The sequence below is a fragment of the Moschus berezovskii genome, chromosome 11, assembly GCF_049115385.1.
Source record: "Moschus berezovskii isolate FMDL1 chromosome 11, NW_MosBer_1.0, whole genome shotgun sequence".
Lineage (NCBI taxonomy): Eukaryota > Metazoa > Chordata > Mammalia > Artiodactyla > Moschidae > Moschus > Moschus berezovskii.
In genome coordinates this window covers 4,502,137-4,521,405 of record NC_142470.1, presented here as the reverse complement: position 1 = coordinate 4,521,405, position 19,269 = coordinate 4,502,137, and the positions used below count along the sequence as shown (strand labels likewise).

The window sequence follows — 19,269 nt, the reverse complement described above, 5'->3', positions numbered from 1 at the left end:
TGCCTAATCTGAGATCATATGAATTTACACTTTTGTTTCCTTATACATTTTATAATTTTGTCTCTGAAGACTCAGGGCTCTAATTCGAGTTAATTACTGTATTCAGTGTGACAGGGGTCAAAATTCAATCAAATACCTATACTTATTCCAGCACCATTTGTTGAAAAAACTATTGTTTCCCCACTGAATGGTCTTGGCCCCCCCTTCTTGAAAATCAACTGGCCACAAAAATATGGATTTATTTCTGGAATTTCACTTCTATTAGTCTATATGTCTACCCTGATGACAGGACCACAATGTTGATAGTTTTGTAGTAAATTTTGAAAAAGTGTGAACCTCCCAACACTGTTCTGTCAAGTTGTTTGGAGAGTATCTTACACTTCCACATGAACTTTACAATAAGCTTTTTTAAAACCGTAGTTTTAATTTTGATGGAAATAACCAATCTGGGGCTCAGCGTGGGTAAAAGTACCATCTTAGTAAGTCTTCCAATCCATGAACATGGACTATCTCCACTTATCTTGGAGTTCTTCAACTTCTTTCAACAACATTTTGTAGTTCTCAGTGTAGGAGCTTGTATTTCTTTGGTTATATTTATTCCTAAGTATTTTCTTTATGATGCTACTGTAAATGGAATTTTTTTTAATTTTCAGATTTCTCGTGGCTGGTGAATACAACTGATTTCTGATCTTGTATCCTACAACCCTGCTGAACTTGTTTATAAGGACTAGCAGTTTGCACAAATATTGCATTTCCTTTTCTTATTTAACTGCTCTGCACAGAATTTCTAATACAATGCTGCACAAAAGCAGTGAGAGCAGACATCCTATCCTTCCTGATCATATAGGGAAAGTTTTCATCGTACCATCAAGTATGGTTTTTGAGCTATGGGTTTTTCATAGATGCCTTTCATTAGCCTGAGGAAGTTCCCTTCTATTCCTAAATTTGTCGAGTATTTTTATCATGGAAGGTTGTTGTTGCACTCAAATGCTTTCTCCACATTTATTCAGATGATCACAACCACGTGGGATTTCCCTTTAATTATGGTACAGAACACTATCATATGCTGAACCAACCTTGCATTCCTGAGATAAATTCCCCTTGATCCTGGTCTATAAGCCTTCTAATATGCTACTGAGTTCAGCTGCCATTATTTTGCTGAGAATGTTTGCATCCACATTCATAAAGGATATACTGGTCTGTAGTTCTCTTTTCTGGTGATGTCTCCATGGCTCTGCTAGGCAACAGTGGCCCCATAAAATGAGTACTCTTCCCTTCTATTTTTTGAAAGCATTTGCAAAAAGACTGGTATTAATTCTTAACGTTTGATAGAATTCACCAGTGAAACCTGGTCCTAGGTTTGTTCTCTGTTGGTAAGTGCTTGATTACTAACTCAATCTGTTTACATTTAATAGATCTATCCAATGTTTCTGGTTTTTGCCTAGAGTCAATTTTGGTAGTTTGTGTGTTTCAAGGTGCAGAAACTGTGGAGTTACTAGATTTCCAATATTTTAATTTTTAATTATACTGTTGATGTAAAAGGAGACAAAGACATGATCTTCACCCTATACATGAAGGTACATGTATCTCGGTACAATTAGAATTTAGATTAACAAGTCACCCAACTAAATGGAAAGGCCTGGAGAGTTTCTCAGTCAATTCCACTGTCAAGGATAACGGTGAAGACCTTCGAAATGGCAGCAGGCACTCTGTCTACAGGTGCTAAAGCGTAACCACACTCCCTCCTCAGCTCAAGTCTATGGAGCCAGCGTCCTGGCCTCCTTGTTCTACGTTACCAGGGTCTATGACCATGCCCCAGGGGTTAAGTTTCATTTTCTTCTTTCCTTCCATCCCCTCTTTCTTCCTTTTAATCCAACAGAAAAACTGGAAATAGCTGTAAAAAGAAATGCCTCACCCTTTTCTATCAAACTCTTTGTCCAAATCCTTCTGAATCATCATCTTCTGAGCCTTGTAATGGGTTATTATGCCAATGTTTCGGAAATTAATGTCCCTTCTTTTGTCTTTAATAAGTTTAATTAGTTCCATTACCAGTTTTATCTCTTGAACATTTACATATGAGCTAAATAAGATGAAAAAAAAAAAAATACAAGACATCAAAACTAATAGCAGTCCAATTGTTAAGTTCCTCTTTGTTTTCTATTATAGTAAAGGATAGACTGGTAGGCTTTATCTTTATTCAGTCAGCAGTGATTCAAAGAGGCTGTTATAATGACCATTAACACTGTACATATGAATAAACAGAATAACAAATGCCCAGTGAAACATGAAGCTGTATGACAGAAAAGAGCCTGGAGTCAAAGAAAGCTTAGACACCAGCTTCTTCATTTGTTAAAACAGGGATAGCCCCAGTGAGAACAAAGGTATTTATAATAATGAAGACATGACTAATGAAGAGCTCCTATTACAGATGTATCATCTTCCCAACAATGAGAAAAGTGTTTCAGATGTATCACTTTTCTCATTCCCCACCACAGGCCACATGGATCATGCACTAGCATTCACAGACCACCCAATTCACACAATCCAACATGCTCAAAGTATTGTCCACCCTCTGCCTCACACCTTAATTCAACTGTGTCTATATTTCTCCTTCACAATATTTAACCCAACTGGAATAATCAATCACCACAGTAATGGCCTGGTTAATGTCTGCCTCGCATTAGACCACAACAGCCTTGCACTGGAGCCACGTCTATTTTACTTACAACTGGGAGTTCAGCATGGATCTACTTAAGTGTTTATCACATTAGGTAATATAATCCCCACTAATACAATTAAGAAAGAAAAACTGAAAGACATAAAGATATCAGTAATTTTATGATTAAAAAGATGAACTTATCAATCCAGCTAAAAGAAAATGATTGTGTCCTGGCACTACGCAGAGAGATTTGTATGAAAAGTATTTTGAACTTAAATATAAACAAAAACAATATAAAAATTCTGACACCATCAGTGAGGACTGAAGTAAAGGAGAACATACTCATTATCCCGTCTTTCTAAGCCATCTCCAACATCAAACACGAGGTAGGGCTGAAACGGCCAGTCAGATGAGCACCGACTGGTCTCTGTCCCTCTATAAAAGAGCAGCACCATTTAGAACACAAGTTAGAAACATTTTTTAAAATTATTACTACCATTTTTCTGTGTGTATGTGGCAGGGAGAGAGCTAGGGGAAAGTTAGGGGACAAGAAGGACTCTTCTTTAAAAAAATAAAATTTCAATACATTAAAATACATTAATGTATTTTAGTGAAAGGTAGAAAGTGAATTTTATTTTTATTCTAGTGCTAGGGAGAAATTATGTATTTAAAATATAACAATTATGATTGGAAAATTACTCATAATACAGTACATGAAAAAAGCAAGGTATAAAATACTAGGTAAAACAAGGTATGATTCTTTTTTCCTAAAAAGAGAAAAAGAAAAAAAAAAAATGTGCATAGTACAAGGACTGGAAGTAGATATACTAAAATGTTACTAGTGATTATTTCTGGGTAGTATAAATAGGGGGGGTGGCTTTATCCCCCTTTTCATTTATCTGCATTTGCTACTATCAGCATGACTTCTATAATTTAAATTATTAAACCTTTATGTTTTTAATAACAAGACTTAAGAGCACTGTAAAAGAGCTATTCTTCCTAAGCAGCCAAACCTACAAATAAAACAAGCTAACATGCAATGAAAAGAACCCACCTATTTGTTTTCAAGGTTCCGTCATAAACGTAACTAGAAGGGAAGAGACATATGTCCGGGTGCATCCTGTACTGGATGGTGAGCTGTAAGACGGGCAGCCTGCTAATCATGTTGTGCTCCACACTCTCCTCCAAGAGCTTGTAGAAGCGGGCCATCATCGACTGATCATAGCCATAGTCCTGTGCCTTCTGAAAGGGGGAAGACAAAGCAATGATCTCTTAACGATTCATCTGTACTTTTCCCACTATTGTAAAAACAACTACTGAGCACTACAATGTACACAACAAATGTACATCTAAAACGCACACAGCATTACCGACAACCAAAGACTCAGAGAAAGAAGATGTTTCTGACTTCCACCTTTGAAAAGCCACGGAGCATGACTACAAAAGCTGAGGCATATTCTCCTTATTTAGAAATCCCACATACTGCTGATGAATGATGTGATCTTGTGAATGATCACAACCATTGCTACTTTGGTGCTAACAGAGGTCACCTGGAAGAACTGATGAGAAAAGGAGCAAAGAATTTTAACACAGATTTTAACCATCCATTATTTCTGGGCTGCACACCCACAGTTTGAAAAAATGAATGCCATTGTAAACCAGCCTCTTAAAGACCAATTTATTCATCCATCCATCCAGGCAATATGAACTAACCATCTAAAGCTTGGGGTGCTGAGGGTCTAAGGTGAATAAGATCAAGCATCACAGAACTTAGCATTCTAATGGAGGAGACAGACAACTAAGTTAATTTCATAAATCCAATAAAGGGTTACAACAAACCTGCAACCTGAAACAGAGCTAACTGACAAACGAAGAAAAGTGTCTTCATGTAATCATAGTTGTGATATACATGGGATATACTTTTCAATGTCAGCACCATGTCAAAATTTGGAAAGAACAGTGGAATCTTTATAAGTATGTTGCAGATATGAGCACTGAAGATATATATGCAAAGTTTTAATAAACCTGTTTCACAAACTATCAGAGTGGAGAAAGCAGACATTACTTCCTATTTGTATTATTTATGGAAGTGATTATATACATATGTAATTTTAAATAGGTTTGTGTAATTAAATAGAATAAATATTCTTAGTGGACGTTTGGCATTATCATCTATATCTCAAAAGTTTATTCAAGTTAGCAAAAAAACTCATTTACTTCACTCTGGGAAAAAAGAAAATGGATTTATAGGAGGTAACACATTTACTTACAGAAAAAAAAACAAAACTGAGTCAATCCTACCAAATGACAGAGATTTTCATGTTTTGACATGAATGTACATTCCTGATCTATTTATTGACTGGAAAAAAGCAGTGTGACACAGACCAATTCGGCCACCTTTAAATAAGGTCAAAGTCGGCACACACAAATGCATATATTTCCTGTAACTACCCAACCTTCTGAATTTAGTAACTTATTGTCTGTTACCCACTAGAATGTCAGCTTTGTAAGAGCAGAGATACTTGTCAGTTTTCAACACTGTCATAACCTTAGAATTTAAAATGGTGCCTGAATTAGGCTAGCACTCAATAAACCCAGACTGGAATAAAGGCAACTTTGCACACCCATGACCGCAAACTGTTCAAATTACCCACTACACTATTCATAGTAATTATTCCTAGAAATAGGTGGTCAGAAAGGCATGGTGAGAAAATTAACTTTGTAATCATTTTCTGAAAACTTCTCAAAAAGCCTGTATTATTTTTACGACACTAAGAAAAGGGCTTCCCTGGTGGCTCAGAGGTTAAAGCATCTGCCTCCAATGCGGTAGACCCGGGTTCGATCCCCGGGTCGGGAAGATCCCCTGGAGAAGGAAACGGTAACCCACTCCAGTATTCTTGCCTGGAGAATCCCATGGACGGAGAAGCCTGGTGGGCTACAGTCCACAGGGTCGCAAAGAGTCGGACACGACTGAGCGACGGAACGGAACGGAAGAAAAGCCCAAATAGATTCTTCTCATTTCTACTGTTCTTAATCAATTACCAAAGAAGACAGTAAAGCTGAGGCTTATCAACAACCCCCTTTTGCTGCTGCTGCTGCTAAGTCACTTCAGTCATGTCCGACTCTGTGTGACGCCATAGATGGAAGCCCACCAGGCTCCCCCGTCCCTGGGATTATCCAGGCAAGAACACTGGAGTGGGCTGCCATTTCCTTCTCCAATGTGTGAAAGTGAAAAGTGAAAGTGAAGTCGCTCAGTCACGTCCGACTCATAGAGACCCCATGGACTGCAGCCTACCAGGATCCTCCGTCCATGGGATTTTCTAGGCAAGAGTACTGGAGTACATGCTAAGGCCCTTCGAGAAGTGATCAGTCAATTTCTGAAATGCTGTATTTTTCACATAACGCAGTGCAGAGCTGGCTCCTCCTAACTGGCCACGAACCCTGGTGCAGGAGCTCTTCCCCACGGACAAGGTTTTCACTCCAACTCAGGGGTGCTCCTAGCCTACCCCGTCACATGGTCACACACAAGTGCTCAGACATCAAAGAACTGCACGATCATGCTGATGATTCCAAAGTCAAAAAACAGCAACAACAAAAAACAACAACACGCTTTTTCATTCCATAACTGGACAGAACAGAACAGAAATGCTGTGAAAATGGTCTGTCCTCTGGGACTGTTCATGCAGCCACTACTCTGCACACATACTCTCTGTATCAGTAAAATGCTCATGTTATTAAGTCTCAAAACCTAGGTGGAGGCCTGTGCAAGAATACCCAAAACATCCGGATCCTGACTGTGCCCTGCACTTCCAGGAGCAGTTATGTGAGTGTTCACACAACAGGGAAGGGGACACAACTGCGCCGCTCATCTTCTCCAAAGCGGAGCCCAGTCTCTTCCCTTCCACCTTCCCTTTCAGAGCATGTGAGGACCATTATAGGACACAGAAATACCGTAAGAATAATTCATCTTCTTACTCTTTTACTCAAGATTTGCATATACATATATATAAATTAGGAGGACAGGATTCTTTCCCTTGCTTTTAGAGTTTTTCTTTTATCGGGGATTTGGTGGCTATGTTATGAAAACAAATCAGCCCTTAAAAGAGCTGCACACTGTCTTTCTCAGAGGGACAGTCTATTGCACATGGGGCATCCTGTTCCTCAACTTCTGGTCTTTTGACACCCACGTGCTCCTGTCACACACACACAAGCTCATTAGGAACAAAGAATATTTTTGGACTTTACTATGAAGGCTCTAAACAGTGGCTGTTCTCTTTCCTTAGCCATTCCCCATTTCTCCCAGCAAGTAAGAGATGATGATCCAAGAAGGATGCCCACCCCGCAAAACAAAAAACCAAAAGACCCCTTCCACTTTAGAGCAACACAAATGTGAAAAAACCTACCACGGAAATGACTGTGGGAGGGAGCTGCTTAGGGTCTCCTACAAGGACAAGCTTGTTACAACGATGGATGAGCGGAGTAAGAGTTTCAACTTCACAGGACTGTCCAGCCTTGGTAAGAAAGTACAGAATGGAGACACAGTCATAGTTATCTCTGTTACTTTTTATCCATATACAGTCTAATACATAATGAAAGTCTTAGCCATTCAGAAACGTACACCTTCTTCTTCTGCACCAAATATCAAAAATAAAGATTTTCTTTGGTTAGAAAACAATAAAAACATTCTATAACACTTGGAGGGAAAAAAAAACCCTGAAACAACCCCACCGCCCCAACACACATATTTTGGAAGTCAGCCATCTTTCCGGTGCCACTACCAGTTGGGAAGCAGCCATAAACTACAAGGGCCAAGTCCTGCCCCAGGTCTGTCTGTCTGTTCCCGCTGGACATGTGCCTGACAGGGTTGTGTTTCTGTGTATCCCACTTCTCCCCGCCCACCCGCTCTCCTCCTCAGTAGGCCACTTCACATTTGCAACCCTCAATCTTCACTTCAATTTGGCAACATTTCCTTCAATTAGTTCATCATCTTTTCTATTCCTTTATTGTGGTGAACACTGGATCTCGGATATCCTGGTCGGGTTCTCTATCCTTCATTTTCCATCTCTTTTTGTCTTTTGGCTCTAGATTCTGGCAAATAGTAGGTAACCAATAAACACTTGCTCAGTGAATAAATTAGGAATTAGGATGATAAGCTAAAAATATGGTGCTCAGAGCTATCCAATTACATTAAAAATACTTCCAAAGGTAACCAGAGATATTCTAAGCAGGAGCAAGACAATTCTTCGGATGGATTTTGTTAAGATCAGGAATCCCTAAGACTATAATTCTAATACTAGAAAAGCAGTTTTCATCATGGTGGGTCATTAGCAGCATATTTCAACATACAGGAATACACACGTAAGAGCAGGTCAAAATCAGATGCAAAAAGACCACTATGTCAACATCTTGGCAGCTACTCTTCACCTAGGACTTCCTCCTCATAGCACTAGGCAAGAGCTCTATGGCCAACTGCTCACTGACCTCATCGACGATGACACAGCTGAAGGGGACGCCTCCTTGCCCACGGAAAGCAGCCTCAAGCAGCAAGCCACCACTTGTGCTCAGCGTGCAGCAAATGACGTGTGACTCTAAGATGATGATGCTCTGTGTCTTCTGTGGGCGTCCTTGAACCTAAGAGAATAAAAGTTCATCAGTGTTCACTTGTATCTAAAATATTCTTGACTATGATAGGCCTCTTTGTACTATAACACACCTGCCACTTATGTGGCAGAATAATTTCGGTAAACGTCAGGTGGGAACCTGCAATCTAGAAAACAGCAGCAACACTCAAGGTACTCGGAAGTCATCAGAGAGAACACTCTGCAGGGGAGTCTAATCTTGGAACATGATTTCAGCATGTTAAGAAAAATTTATTCAGGGTTTATTTTGGTCAAAGTAGATTTACAATTCTTACAGCCTGATGTATATGGGAAGGTATCAGAATAAGCAAAGATTAAATAATTCTACTGAACCGTGAAGCAATTATCTGAGTAAAACCAGGAACAAAACGAAGCCTGAGCATACCCTTTTCTGTTAGCTTTAAGCATGTAACCTTATTCTTTCTTTTTTAAGGGCCAGTACCAACAAAAACACCTGTGAAACTGATGAGCATTCTACTTCCACAGCACTAATGACCATCTTGGTCCATGTCTATATAATGGAATATACTGAGATGGAGATTGAGTCTCAACAGAGATTCAGTTAGCCTATTTCTGCTCCTAAAATGCTGGAGCCGAGCATATGACAGACTTAAGCCTGGACTCTTTGAGGCAGGTCTGTGAGAAGGCAGCGGCAGCTGTGGCCTTCCTTCCAGTGCTCATATGGTAACTGCCATATCCCTCTCCTTACAGCCAGCATCATGGTAAAACCACAAGTGCAATTAATTTAACGACCTACAGAACAATGATCAGTGGCAAAAACTGTAACACCAGTAAACAAAGACTTCATCCTGAAATATGGGAAGATTAATTTTCGGCTGAATTTAAACTTTAATAGCTTTCCACATAATTTTTAATTGAAATAAACTGCTAGTGGAAATATGCATTAAATTCAACTATATTCATTGAGCCATACAGAGGTCAATAATATATTCAAGAGAAAACTCTCAGCTCAAAAATACAAACGCCATTACCGGTTGGTAGTCCCCTCTCCCCCTTACCCCCAATTCATTTCATTAGGGCTCTATGCTGGCTCATTCTAGCTTCAACTCATCTAAATGTGAGTTGATATTTTTATATCCAAAAAATGTTTGGGAAAAAGTTATACATGCTGTAAATCATATATAATTTATATATAATATATATATATAGTCCTGTATTAGATTTTTGTGATCAAAAACAAGTAAAAAGAGCTTATGCTTTCAGCTAAAAACTGAGGGGAAAAAAGGCACTTTTCTTGTGCCACATCCCAGCCATTGTTGGTCTACCTGAATTCGGACATGTAATTTTCTTTATTTTTTAATAAAGGAAAACCCTACAAATTTAGTTTCATTAATTATTCACATGAAAATTACCATAAATTTCTGGGGAGGAGAATAGAACATTTGAGAGTTTTAGAAAAAACTATAAATGCACATGCAATTACACCATTTTCTCTATTTTTGTATATGCTTGAAATTTTTCATTATAAAATAAATTTTAATTTTATTGATTTATCTACATTTTTGACCACACATGCAGCTTGAGGGATCTGAGTTCCCTGAAAAGGGGATTGGATTCACATCCTCTGCAATGGAAGTGCAAAGTCCTAACCACTGGACCACCAAGAATTCTCAAATTTTAAATGTAACTGAGAAAAGACGACAGGCTGTCTGAACTATTTCATAATTTAAAAAAAAGAAATGTCAGGAAAATGCTATGGATGAACTACTTACCTCTTTAATTTTAGAAGCAAGCTCCTGCCTTTCTTTTGAAACTCTGGCAATTTTTCCATCTAATTCTTGCCTCTGGAAAAAATTAGACTGCTATCATTAAACTAAGCATTTTAAAATGCTTTCCAATGAACTGCCTCACATTTCAAAAAGGAGAGCCAATACTTTACCAATGAAAAACTGATTCACCCAGTGTGTTTCCCCTACCAGTCTCTCTATACTACTGTTTATCAGAGTTCAGCTATGCTATTCCAGGGCACTGCTGCTCTGACATCCATTGTGTTCGGTCAGGTGCCTGCTGTGACTTCAAACTGACACTAGCCCCTCACTCTTGCAAATGTCTTATATAGCACCCAGAGTCACCAGCAAATGTTCGCTCTTGTGATCAATGGTTTTCATTGCCTTCCAGCACCTGTATGCCTTATATGTGCACTTGAGTAAGCCCTTCCAAGAAACTTACCAAAACCCTGCTCTTTCCATTCAAACTGCCTATCCAGCCCTAGTCTGGAAATGTCAAAACACTCCAATCATGGACCCTGATAAAGATATGTAGTCCAGGGCCTGCTTCTGTCTGCATTCTGCATGGACCTCCTCCTGCGTGGCCCCTCAAGGTATGCTATGTACCTCCCTCCAGGACCTGTGAGTAATAAATCTCTCTATTTCAACTTCTCCTGTGGTCTGTTTTTAAACCTCAGCTCATTATCCAGCAACCCAACAACTAGCACTCCACGCTCCATTTAGTAGGTGTTAATTAGATAAATTCTTCTTCTTTTTTTTTTGACCACACAGTGAAGCATGTGGGATCTCAGTTCCTCAGCCAGGGACTGAACCTGTACCCCCTGCAGTGGAAAGCTCAGATTCTTAACCACTGGACCGCCAGGGAAGTCTGATAAATTCTTAATACTGTATTTAAGATGCAGATCTGTCCGAGATATTGTAGGTTGGCTCTTCCTGTCTGCCTAGCAGGTCAACCCTTGGCACATCATTTACATGTTACCAACTGCTGCTCTCTTCAGGATACAACAGCAGAGTTGAGTGGCTAAAAGAGACTCCACATAGGCCTACAGAGTCTAAAATATTTACTATCTAGTCCTTTAAAAAAAAGTAACTCCTAATGTAAAGATACATTTTTGTATACACCTTTTACACAAATTATCTACTATTTCACAACAAAATAGCATCAAATACTCAATCAGTTTATCTATGAGCTGTTATAAACACTCATCAAGAAATGTCTAGATACCTGCGATTCCCTTCCACCTCGGCATAAAGCACGCTGGCGGGAAAGTTCATCAAGTTGACGATCGAGAAATTCCTTTCTTTTGTGCATCTCCTGAACATGAGATGGTAAGTCTTTTTCTTTAAAAAAAAAAAAAAAAAAGACAAAGAATTGCTCATTCAAACAAATATACACATATGCACACACAATGAGAAGGAAAACTAGCTTTCAAAACCAGACTATTTCTAGGGTCTCCAAATTACCTTTAATGCCCAAGCCAACTATACAACAAGAAAAAGAAATAAATTAGTCTATACCTTTATTCCATACTTACTCATTCTGTGGTTAACTTGACTGTCCAAACTGAATCTTAGGACCTCATTATTAATAGACTTTTCTGGACCTAGACGTACTAAATTTATATCTCCACAGTTTCCTGTTGATAAAAGTCACACAGAGATTAGTAACAACACTGTCAATCTCTGTACATAATACCTGTTTTTTAGCAAAATATTAACAATCAGAGAGAAGGGAGCTAACATGAACTATTAATCAACCAGATATCTGGAACTGTGCTAGAGGCTCTACGTACATCCTTTTAGATAAGCTTCATAAAACCCCTAAAAGACAAGGACTTATTTCCACCTAATAAAAGCTACTGGGGTTACACAAACAGTACATAGCAGAGATGAGATTCTATTACACTGATGTTCCTCAAAACTATGTTCCATTCAACAATCCATGGTAAAATTCGTTTGGAAAATGGCAAGTTAAACAGATTTCTTAACCACAGGATATTTCAAAGATGAAAATGTTTTATCTTTTAATACATGTCTGAATTTCCCAAACGAAATCTTATGGGACTGCCAATCAAATCCTTTTCTGTAGAATACTCAGAACCAAGGTTTTGAAACTCTGCTCCATGTCACAATGCCACCTCAGGATCTAAGGGACAGAAGATGCTGGAAATTCTGGTACTTTCAAAAACTGTCAGCATCATTTAAACTAGTCTAACCAGATTTTTAATTCTAGGTTAGCACACTCAGGTATTATTTAGTCTAAAAATCTCCCACTGCTTCACTGAACTAAATAACATCAACCACGTAGTGTTTATTAGCACTTATCCCAACCTAACATGTCACGTACTTGTTTGCTGTCTCCTTCCACTGAATCCCAAGTCCCACAGAATCAGGTTTTGTTTTGGTCACTGCCTAAAACAGCAGCTGGCACACAGTAAGTACAATAAACGTGCTGAATAAACGTGCTAAATTAACAATTTATTATACAGTTGTCTACATGTATCTGTATTCCTAGTTCAGCTCTTTCTTCTAAATCTGAAACCATCTTCTCTGGCCAACATTTACTTGAAAGTTTCAAACTGCTAAGTTGTATATCTGCCAGAAAGGTGATGAGATTTATACCCACTCTAAGCACCTCAAAATGCTCCAGAGATTAAAACAGAATCCCTTAAATTGCAGGGTGAGCTCAGAAGGATGTAAAAGAAATTCCTAGGGGCAAAAAACAGAGAAAGGTGAAAACCAGATATGAAAGCCCCTGAGCTGCTGTGGCTTCCCTGGCGGGAGAAGGGTGAGAGCCGGTCACTGTCCAGGTGCTGAGGTGTTGGGTTTTTTCATTCACATACAACAAAAGGAAAGGATTTAAAAATTAGCAAAATTCAAATGCAGAAAACCTGAATAAATCAACAATTAAAGACATTCAGCACACAGAAACTTACCCATCTGTCAAAAAACAGACCAAAAAGAAAAAAGAGAACAAAACAATACTAAAAACAGATTAACTTTCAAGGAACAGATAATCTCTTATACAAAACATTGCAAATAAATGTCTGTATAAAATTCAGCATCCATTCATAAAAAAGCTAATGAAAAAGGGACTTCTTTAACCCAATAAAGGGTATATACCAAATCCCACAAACATATATATCACATACACGTAGTGAAAAAAAAAATCAAAGTACTGAAAAAGAAGGAAAAAGCTGTTTACTGACAGGGATGTCATTTTTCTAACAAAAAAAGTTAAAAATCCAACTTAGACCTGGCATTTGTCCCACCTTCATCCAGCCCTGTCGTGTTGTCAAGACACCTGAAAAAGTGCTTATTACCTTTCCTCAAGAAAAGGAAAGCGAAAACAGCACCCCTGTCCACTGTTTGGGAACTGTTCTCAGTGTGGGATCTGACACAACCACTTTCTAGAAAAATCTGGCACTATCTAGAAGATGCACAAATCCTTCAACCCAGCTTTTCACTTCTAGGTGTACACATGCTGCTGCTGCTGCTGCTGCTAAATCGCTTCAGTCGTGTCTGACTCTTTGCAACCCCATAGACGGCAGCCCACCAGGCTCTGCCGTCCCTGGGAGTCTCCAGGCAAGAACAATGCAGTGGGTTGCCATTTCCTTCTCCAGTATACACGCTAGACCAGTGCTTTTATGAGGTACACTTCACATTGTACTGAAAGGAGTATACTCATACTTCACCAATAAAATAGGTTTCACAAAATACTATTTACCCCCCTTCACTGCTGCTACTGCTGCTGCTAAGTCGCTTCAGTCGTGTCTGACTCTGTGCGACCCCATAGACGGCAGCCGACCAGGCTCCGCCATCCCTGGGATTCTCCAGGCAAGAACACTGGAGTGGGTTGCCATTTCCTTCTCCAATGTATGAAAGTGAAAGTGAAGTCGCTCAGTCGTGTCCAACTAGTAGCGACCCCATGGACTGCAGCCTACCAGGCTCCTCTGGTCCATGTGATTTTCTAGACAAGAGTACTGGAGTGGCTTGCCATTCCCTTCTCCGACCCCGCTTCACTGCTGCTGCTGCTGCTGCTAAGTCACTTCAGTCGTGTCCGACTCTGTGTGACCCCATAGACGGAAGCCCACCAGGCTCCCCCATCCCTGGGATTCTCCAGGCAAGAACACTGGAGTGGGTTGCCATTTCCTTCTCCAATGTGTGAAAGTGAAGTCGCTCAGTCGTGTCCGACCCTTAGCGACCCCACGGACTGCAGCCTACCAGGCTCCTCCATCCATGGGATTTTCTAGGCAAGAGTACTGGAGTGGCTTGCCATTCCCTTCTCCGACCCCGCTTCACTACCTATGCTCTAATCTTTTCTGTTTCCTTCTGCTTTGTTTTATCTTATTTAAGTATGCTGGTTCTGATCTCCCTAAACTGATTTCACAATCCACTGACTGGTCACAAGCCACACTGTGAGAGCACTGTCCTGGAAGGCCGCGTGAACGAAATTCAGGAGATGTGAATAAGCCAGAACTGGCTCACCTTTTGTCATTCAAAGCTCCCCACACTAAACACTGAAAACAAAACAAACAAAAGCTCACGTAAGTATCATACCCATAGGATTCTTCTTGTCTTTACATTTCTCTTTGAATTCAAGGATAATTTTTTTCATAAGCTCATCAACAGCTGCATTGGAAGGTGCACATACGAGGACACGGTTCTGCTTGATCTTGGCATTGGAGTTTTCATCTGAATGCCCCCTCCTTTGGTTCTGCAATTTGCACCAAACAAGAAAATCCTGATGAGTTCTATTATACAACGTTATAGTTCTTCCCTACTTTCACATATATTCAAAAGTTCCTATAATAAAAAGTACCTGCATCTTACACTGATACTAAAAAATTACTGTGGAACAGCTCCAGCCCAATACAAAATAAAAAGTTAAAAATTACTCTGGCATAAAATTTTATCGTTAACTTTTCTGAGCCTTACCTTATTATCCATTGATTTTATTCAATACTCAATGCAACCAAAATGCAGCCCAGGGATAGATACATCCAGGATGGTCTCCTGGTATCAGCTGTGACCACTAACAAAGCCAGAAGACCACCATTCTAGCCCTTAGCAGTGACTGCACACAAGATAATATTTTCTGCCTTTTTATTTCTTATAACCTTCTCTATCTCTGCTACCCTTTATCTGATACGGTTCCACACGGTATCAAAAGATACACAAAAGTGAAGGGGAAAAAGGCACTTTGTAACTTACTCACACATTAGTTAAATCTAGTAACGTGAAATGATATATTCAATTAAGAACGCTGCTGCCCTCACAAACACTTTACCTCTGTCAGCAGGCGGTACAGGATGCCAACAATGGTTTTTGACTTTCCTGTTCCAGGTGGTCCATGAATCAGACAGATTTTGGCAACTGATGAGGAGTGTTTCACCATGGCATATGCAGTTTCTATCGCTTTCTTCTGGTCTTCATTGAAATCTTTTAAGTAGGCAACCTATATGAAAGACATTATAGAAAAAGAATGACTTTTTCTTCCTGTGGTAGCCCAGGAAAGCAAGACAGTGGAAAAATCTGTGTGAACTGCTCCCGTCCTTCATCAGACAGAAGTTTTATGATCAGGCAAGATTCCAAAATGACCTTTAATCTAAGAAGCGCGTTCACTACTGGAAAAAGTCACTTACAAGTGTCTACAGGCTTCAGTCCATCTATAAATGAAACAATGTTTTTATTTGTGATTCTTATAAAGATCACAAACTATTTTGCACTCTTTTTATTTATTCTCTGATTCTTCCCATTTTAATCGATTCTCTCTCTAGACAGTAAAACCATTCCAAGACTCTCTTTCCTAACACAAGTGACAGAGTGGAAAGAGCAAGGATCTTGTTCAGCTCCGAGTCTACAACTCAGTTTCACTCTCAAGCTGTCTCTAAACTCACCTCTCTGGACTTCAGCCTCCACCAATTTTTATATAAATCTAGGATCCCTTAGAAGGTGAGAATTGACTGAGAAAATGCACATGGAAGCCCGAACACAAGGAAGGGGTTCAAATAACATTTCTTTCCCCTCATCTGTCTCTGTGTTAACTTCCTAGAACTTACAGTAACTTCGTCTTCATACTGGCAACAATACCAAAGCTCCACTGGTCATTCAAATGTAAAATTCATCCATTAAACCTATTCCTACTCATTCCTGCATTTTAACCACCTAAAAAGTTAGGATGTTCACCTAACATTTTAATGTTGTTGTTCAAGCATATTTTCAATTTCTTATTGCCCTCTACATTTTTCCTGAGGTAAGCTGACTAACACAAAGACATACTTTACAACATGAAAGAAAACTAGGCACTAAAAATGTCACTGGGCATACATTGTGACTAGTAAGTCTTTGCTGTGGACAAAAGGAACATGATGCTTTAACGTCATGACATGAAATGTTCTGACTTTCCCTGTATCAAATGGTCATCACTCACAATTCTCTCAGATGTTGTAGTTAGTAAATCTTTTGTACAGAAGTCCATGGGGTTTGGATTCAGAATGGCTCTGGCCAGTTGGTTCCGACCACTCAGCAAAGATATGGCTTTCAACTTCCTTTGTGTAGTCACCAGAGAGCTGATTATAAAGCATTTCACGAGTTCATTTAAATTGACTGGTAAATTATCTTGAGTCTGGATGGAAACCGAACACTCAGATTTCCCATTACGCACTGTTACCAAGACAGAAAAAGCAATCTCGGTTACCAGTGAATGCAAGGTGTCCAGTTAAAAAGGTTGGTTATTCAGAACAAAGTGTTTGGTAACATGTTTTCTACACATCATTCAAATAATTTACTCAGTGAAGGTAAATTACTACTTATGTACTGAATGGCTCCTACAAACCAGGCAACATTCCTATCCTCAGGAGGCTTATATTTTAGAAGGAGGAAGCAGGTAATCAAATAAACATGCCAGTTGATGGTAAGTAGTATGAAGAATGTGGAGGAGTGGGATGAGGAAGTGATGAGGGATGTAAGGGAGTGTTATGCAGACAAGAGTGCCAGGGAAGACCTTCCTGATAAGATGACATTTGGGCAGGGTCTTAATACAATGAAGCCATGCTGATAACTGGAAAACTATGTTACAGGCAGAGAATTAGCAACCGCAAAGGCAGCAAGGTGCCTGGATTATTGACGAACAGAGAGAAGGCTGGTGTGCTGGAAGGAAGCGAGCTCAAAGCCTGAGACAGTACTGGTGGCTACTCTTCACAGGGCTCTGCAGTAATGACCCTGAACCTGACTCAGGTCTAGAGGTAACAGGACAGCTCTGTGCAGGGAAGGGACCTGCTCTAACACCCACATTAAAAGAATCACTTATGGTGAATGAAGAATAAACTACGATGGGAAAAGCAAAAAGACCACTTAATCCAGGTGAATCCGGGTGAAAGTGAATGGTCCTGTGGGCCAGGATGTAGTGGGAGAGGTGGGGCAAGGATGGAGGACACACTGCAAAGGATGGGCCAGTAACAGGACTTCCTGATGAATTGGATGGAGCCTCTGAGGGAAAGAAAGACTCAAGCATGACTCTGAGGTCTGGGGCTGAGCAACTGGGAGAATGGAGGTACTGCATCCTGTGATGGGAAAAACTGAAGCAACAGCACATCAGGCAGTAAATCAAGTGTTTCTTTCTGGAGTATATTTTAAATGTCTAATCATCTACAAATGAAGATGGCAGAGTTATTAGACACATGAAGAGCTCAGGAAAGGAGGCCACTTTTGAAACAGAACTCCAGCAAATGTAGCCACCTGTGGGAGTCAAAAACACAAAGCTATGCATCCCCACGGCTCCTCTTCTACATGCATCCTACACGAAGAGCAGGCTGAGCTCACACGAGAGTAAACACAGCACACTAGTTACAACGTGGCACACTGCTGAACTCCAACAGCAGCAAACAGGTGAAGGAATAACGAAATCATATTCTCTTCACGTAACAGAGACTAAAAAAAGCAGCAATGTCAAAATGGCAGCTTGGCATATATAAAGAATGTGGACTTCGCTGCCAAATAAAATTAGGTTTTAATTCTGAACCTACCATTTAATACTAAGGGTGACCTTGGATAAGTTATTCCACATCCCGACCTCTGATTTCCCAATAAGCAGGGAACAACTAATTGTGCTCTGCAGGGCTCTGGGAAAAGATAGTAAATGTGCACAGGAAGGACAGGGCACACCGTGTGGCACATGTTGGTACTCCTTAAATTCAAGCTAACATTATTTCTGTTATGCTCCCTTAGGGAAAGAAGCCCCTACAACACAATGGAGGAGTGACAGAAACAGTAAAGCCCTCAAGGTGCCTTACAGTTAGTTACATCTTTGGTCTGCTCATTAATAGTTAGCCAGAAAACCAAAGCTGGAATGTGATTTAACAAACAGATGGCTTGCAAATTGTTGGTTTTATAACAAACACTGACAGATGAAGGAATTTACTAGAAGGAGAAGACATTACAAAAGAAAGCTTTTAAATCTGAAATCTAAAGCAAGAAATACTGGGCCTTTCCCAGCTGAGTCTAGAAAATCTAAAAGAGGTCTCGGAAAGGTAAATCATCAACCTCACAAACACAAGTCTGATAAGTGTACACTAGCTAAAGGTACAGCAAATACATGGCTGGTACAGCCTAATCTAGAAGGAAATGATGAGTTTCTGACAGACTTCTCTACAGAGTCTTACTAGGTACTCACTGACTGAAGTGCGGCGGAATTTATGAACGTAGCCACAATAATATTCACAGGCATCCTCCAGGTGACTCCACTCTAAATCTTTCTTCTCACTGAGTCTTTCAGGAACCAAAAACACCAAATCATTTTCCTTTGGATGAAGCTGTTTAGCTAGCTCACATTCCTCAAGATAAACTGTAAAACAGTAAGAAGTCAGCATTTATTCTAACCGAATAAATTTATATAAAATTAACTAAAGGGATATTAAACCCTTGTATTAAGAGTTCAAGCAAGTAGACAGCGCTGGTAGATTTTGTATACACTTCAAAAATGACGGTCTAAGCCAGTGGGCATTTTCAAACATTGATCACAGAGTATTATAAAGTTTTTCTTAAAAACTGCTACAATACCAAAATAGATGAAGTCATAATATTCAAAAGGAGCTAATAAATTTCCTTTCCTTGAAACTTACCTTAGTTTTTAAACAAAAAATTCTCACTTTTGTGCCCCACTTTCAAAATCCCCAGAGAAAACCCGGAAACGAATCGAAGTACATAGAAGCATTTTGAGCCT

General features: G+C 39.6%; 1 protein-coding gene across 5 annotated transcripts in view; it reads right to left on the bottom strand.

The window, feature by feature from the left end:
- The window catches only part of SETX (senataxin), an 84,283-nt gene that overhangs the window by 10,611 nt on the left and 54,403 nt on the right, over nt 1–19,269 (bottom strand). For all 5 annotated transcript variants that reach the window (XM_088841056.1, XM_088841054.1, XM_088841058.1 and 2 more), the window contains 12 exons: nt 18,721–18,891; nt 16,480–16,712; nt 15,337–15,504; nt 14,607–14,763; nt 11,582–11,683; nt 11,272–11,387; nt 10,032–10,103; nt 8,141–8,290; nt 7,063–7,170; nt 3,714–3,901; nt 3,002–3,094; nt 1,916–2,080 (listed from right to left, as the gene is read on the bottom strand). In XM_088841056.1, the coding sequence (XP_088697182.1) occupies nt 1,916–2,080; nt 3,002–3,094; nt 3,714–3,901; nt 7,063–7,170; nt 8,141–8,290; nt 10,032–10,103; nt 11,272–11,387; nt 11,582–11,683; nt 14,607–14,763; nt 15,337–15,504; nt 16,480–16,712; nt 18,721–18,891 (1,723 nt within the window). The remainder of the gene's footprint in view (nt 1–1,915; nt 2,081–3,001; nt 3,095–3,713; nt 3,902–7,062; nt 7,171–8,140; nt 8,291–10,031; nt 10,104–11,271; nt 11,388–11,581; nt 11,684–14,606; nt 14,764–15,336; nt 15,505–16,479; nt 16,713–18,720; nt 18,892–19,269) is intronic.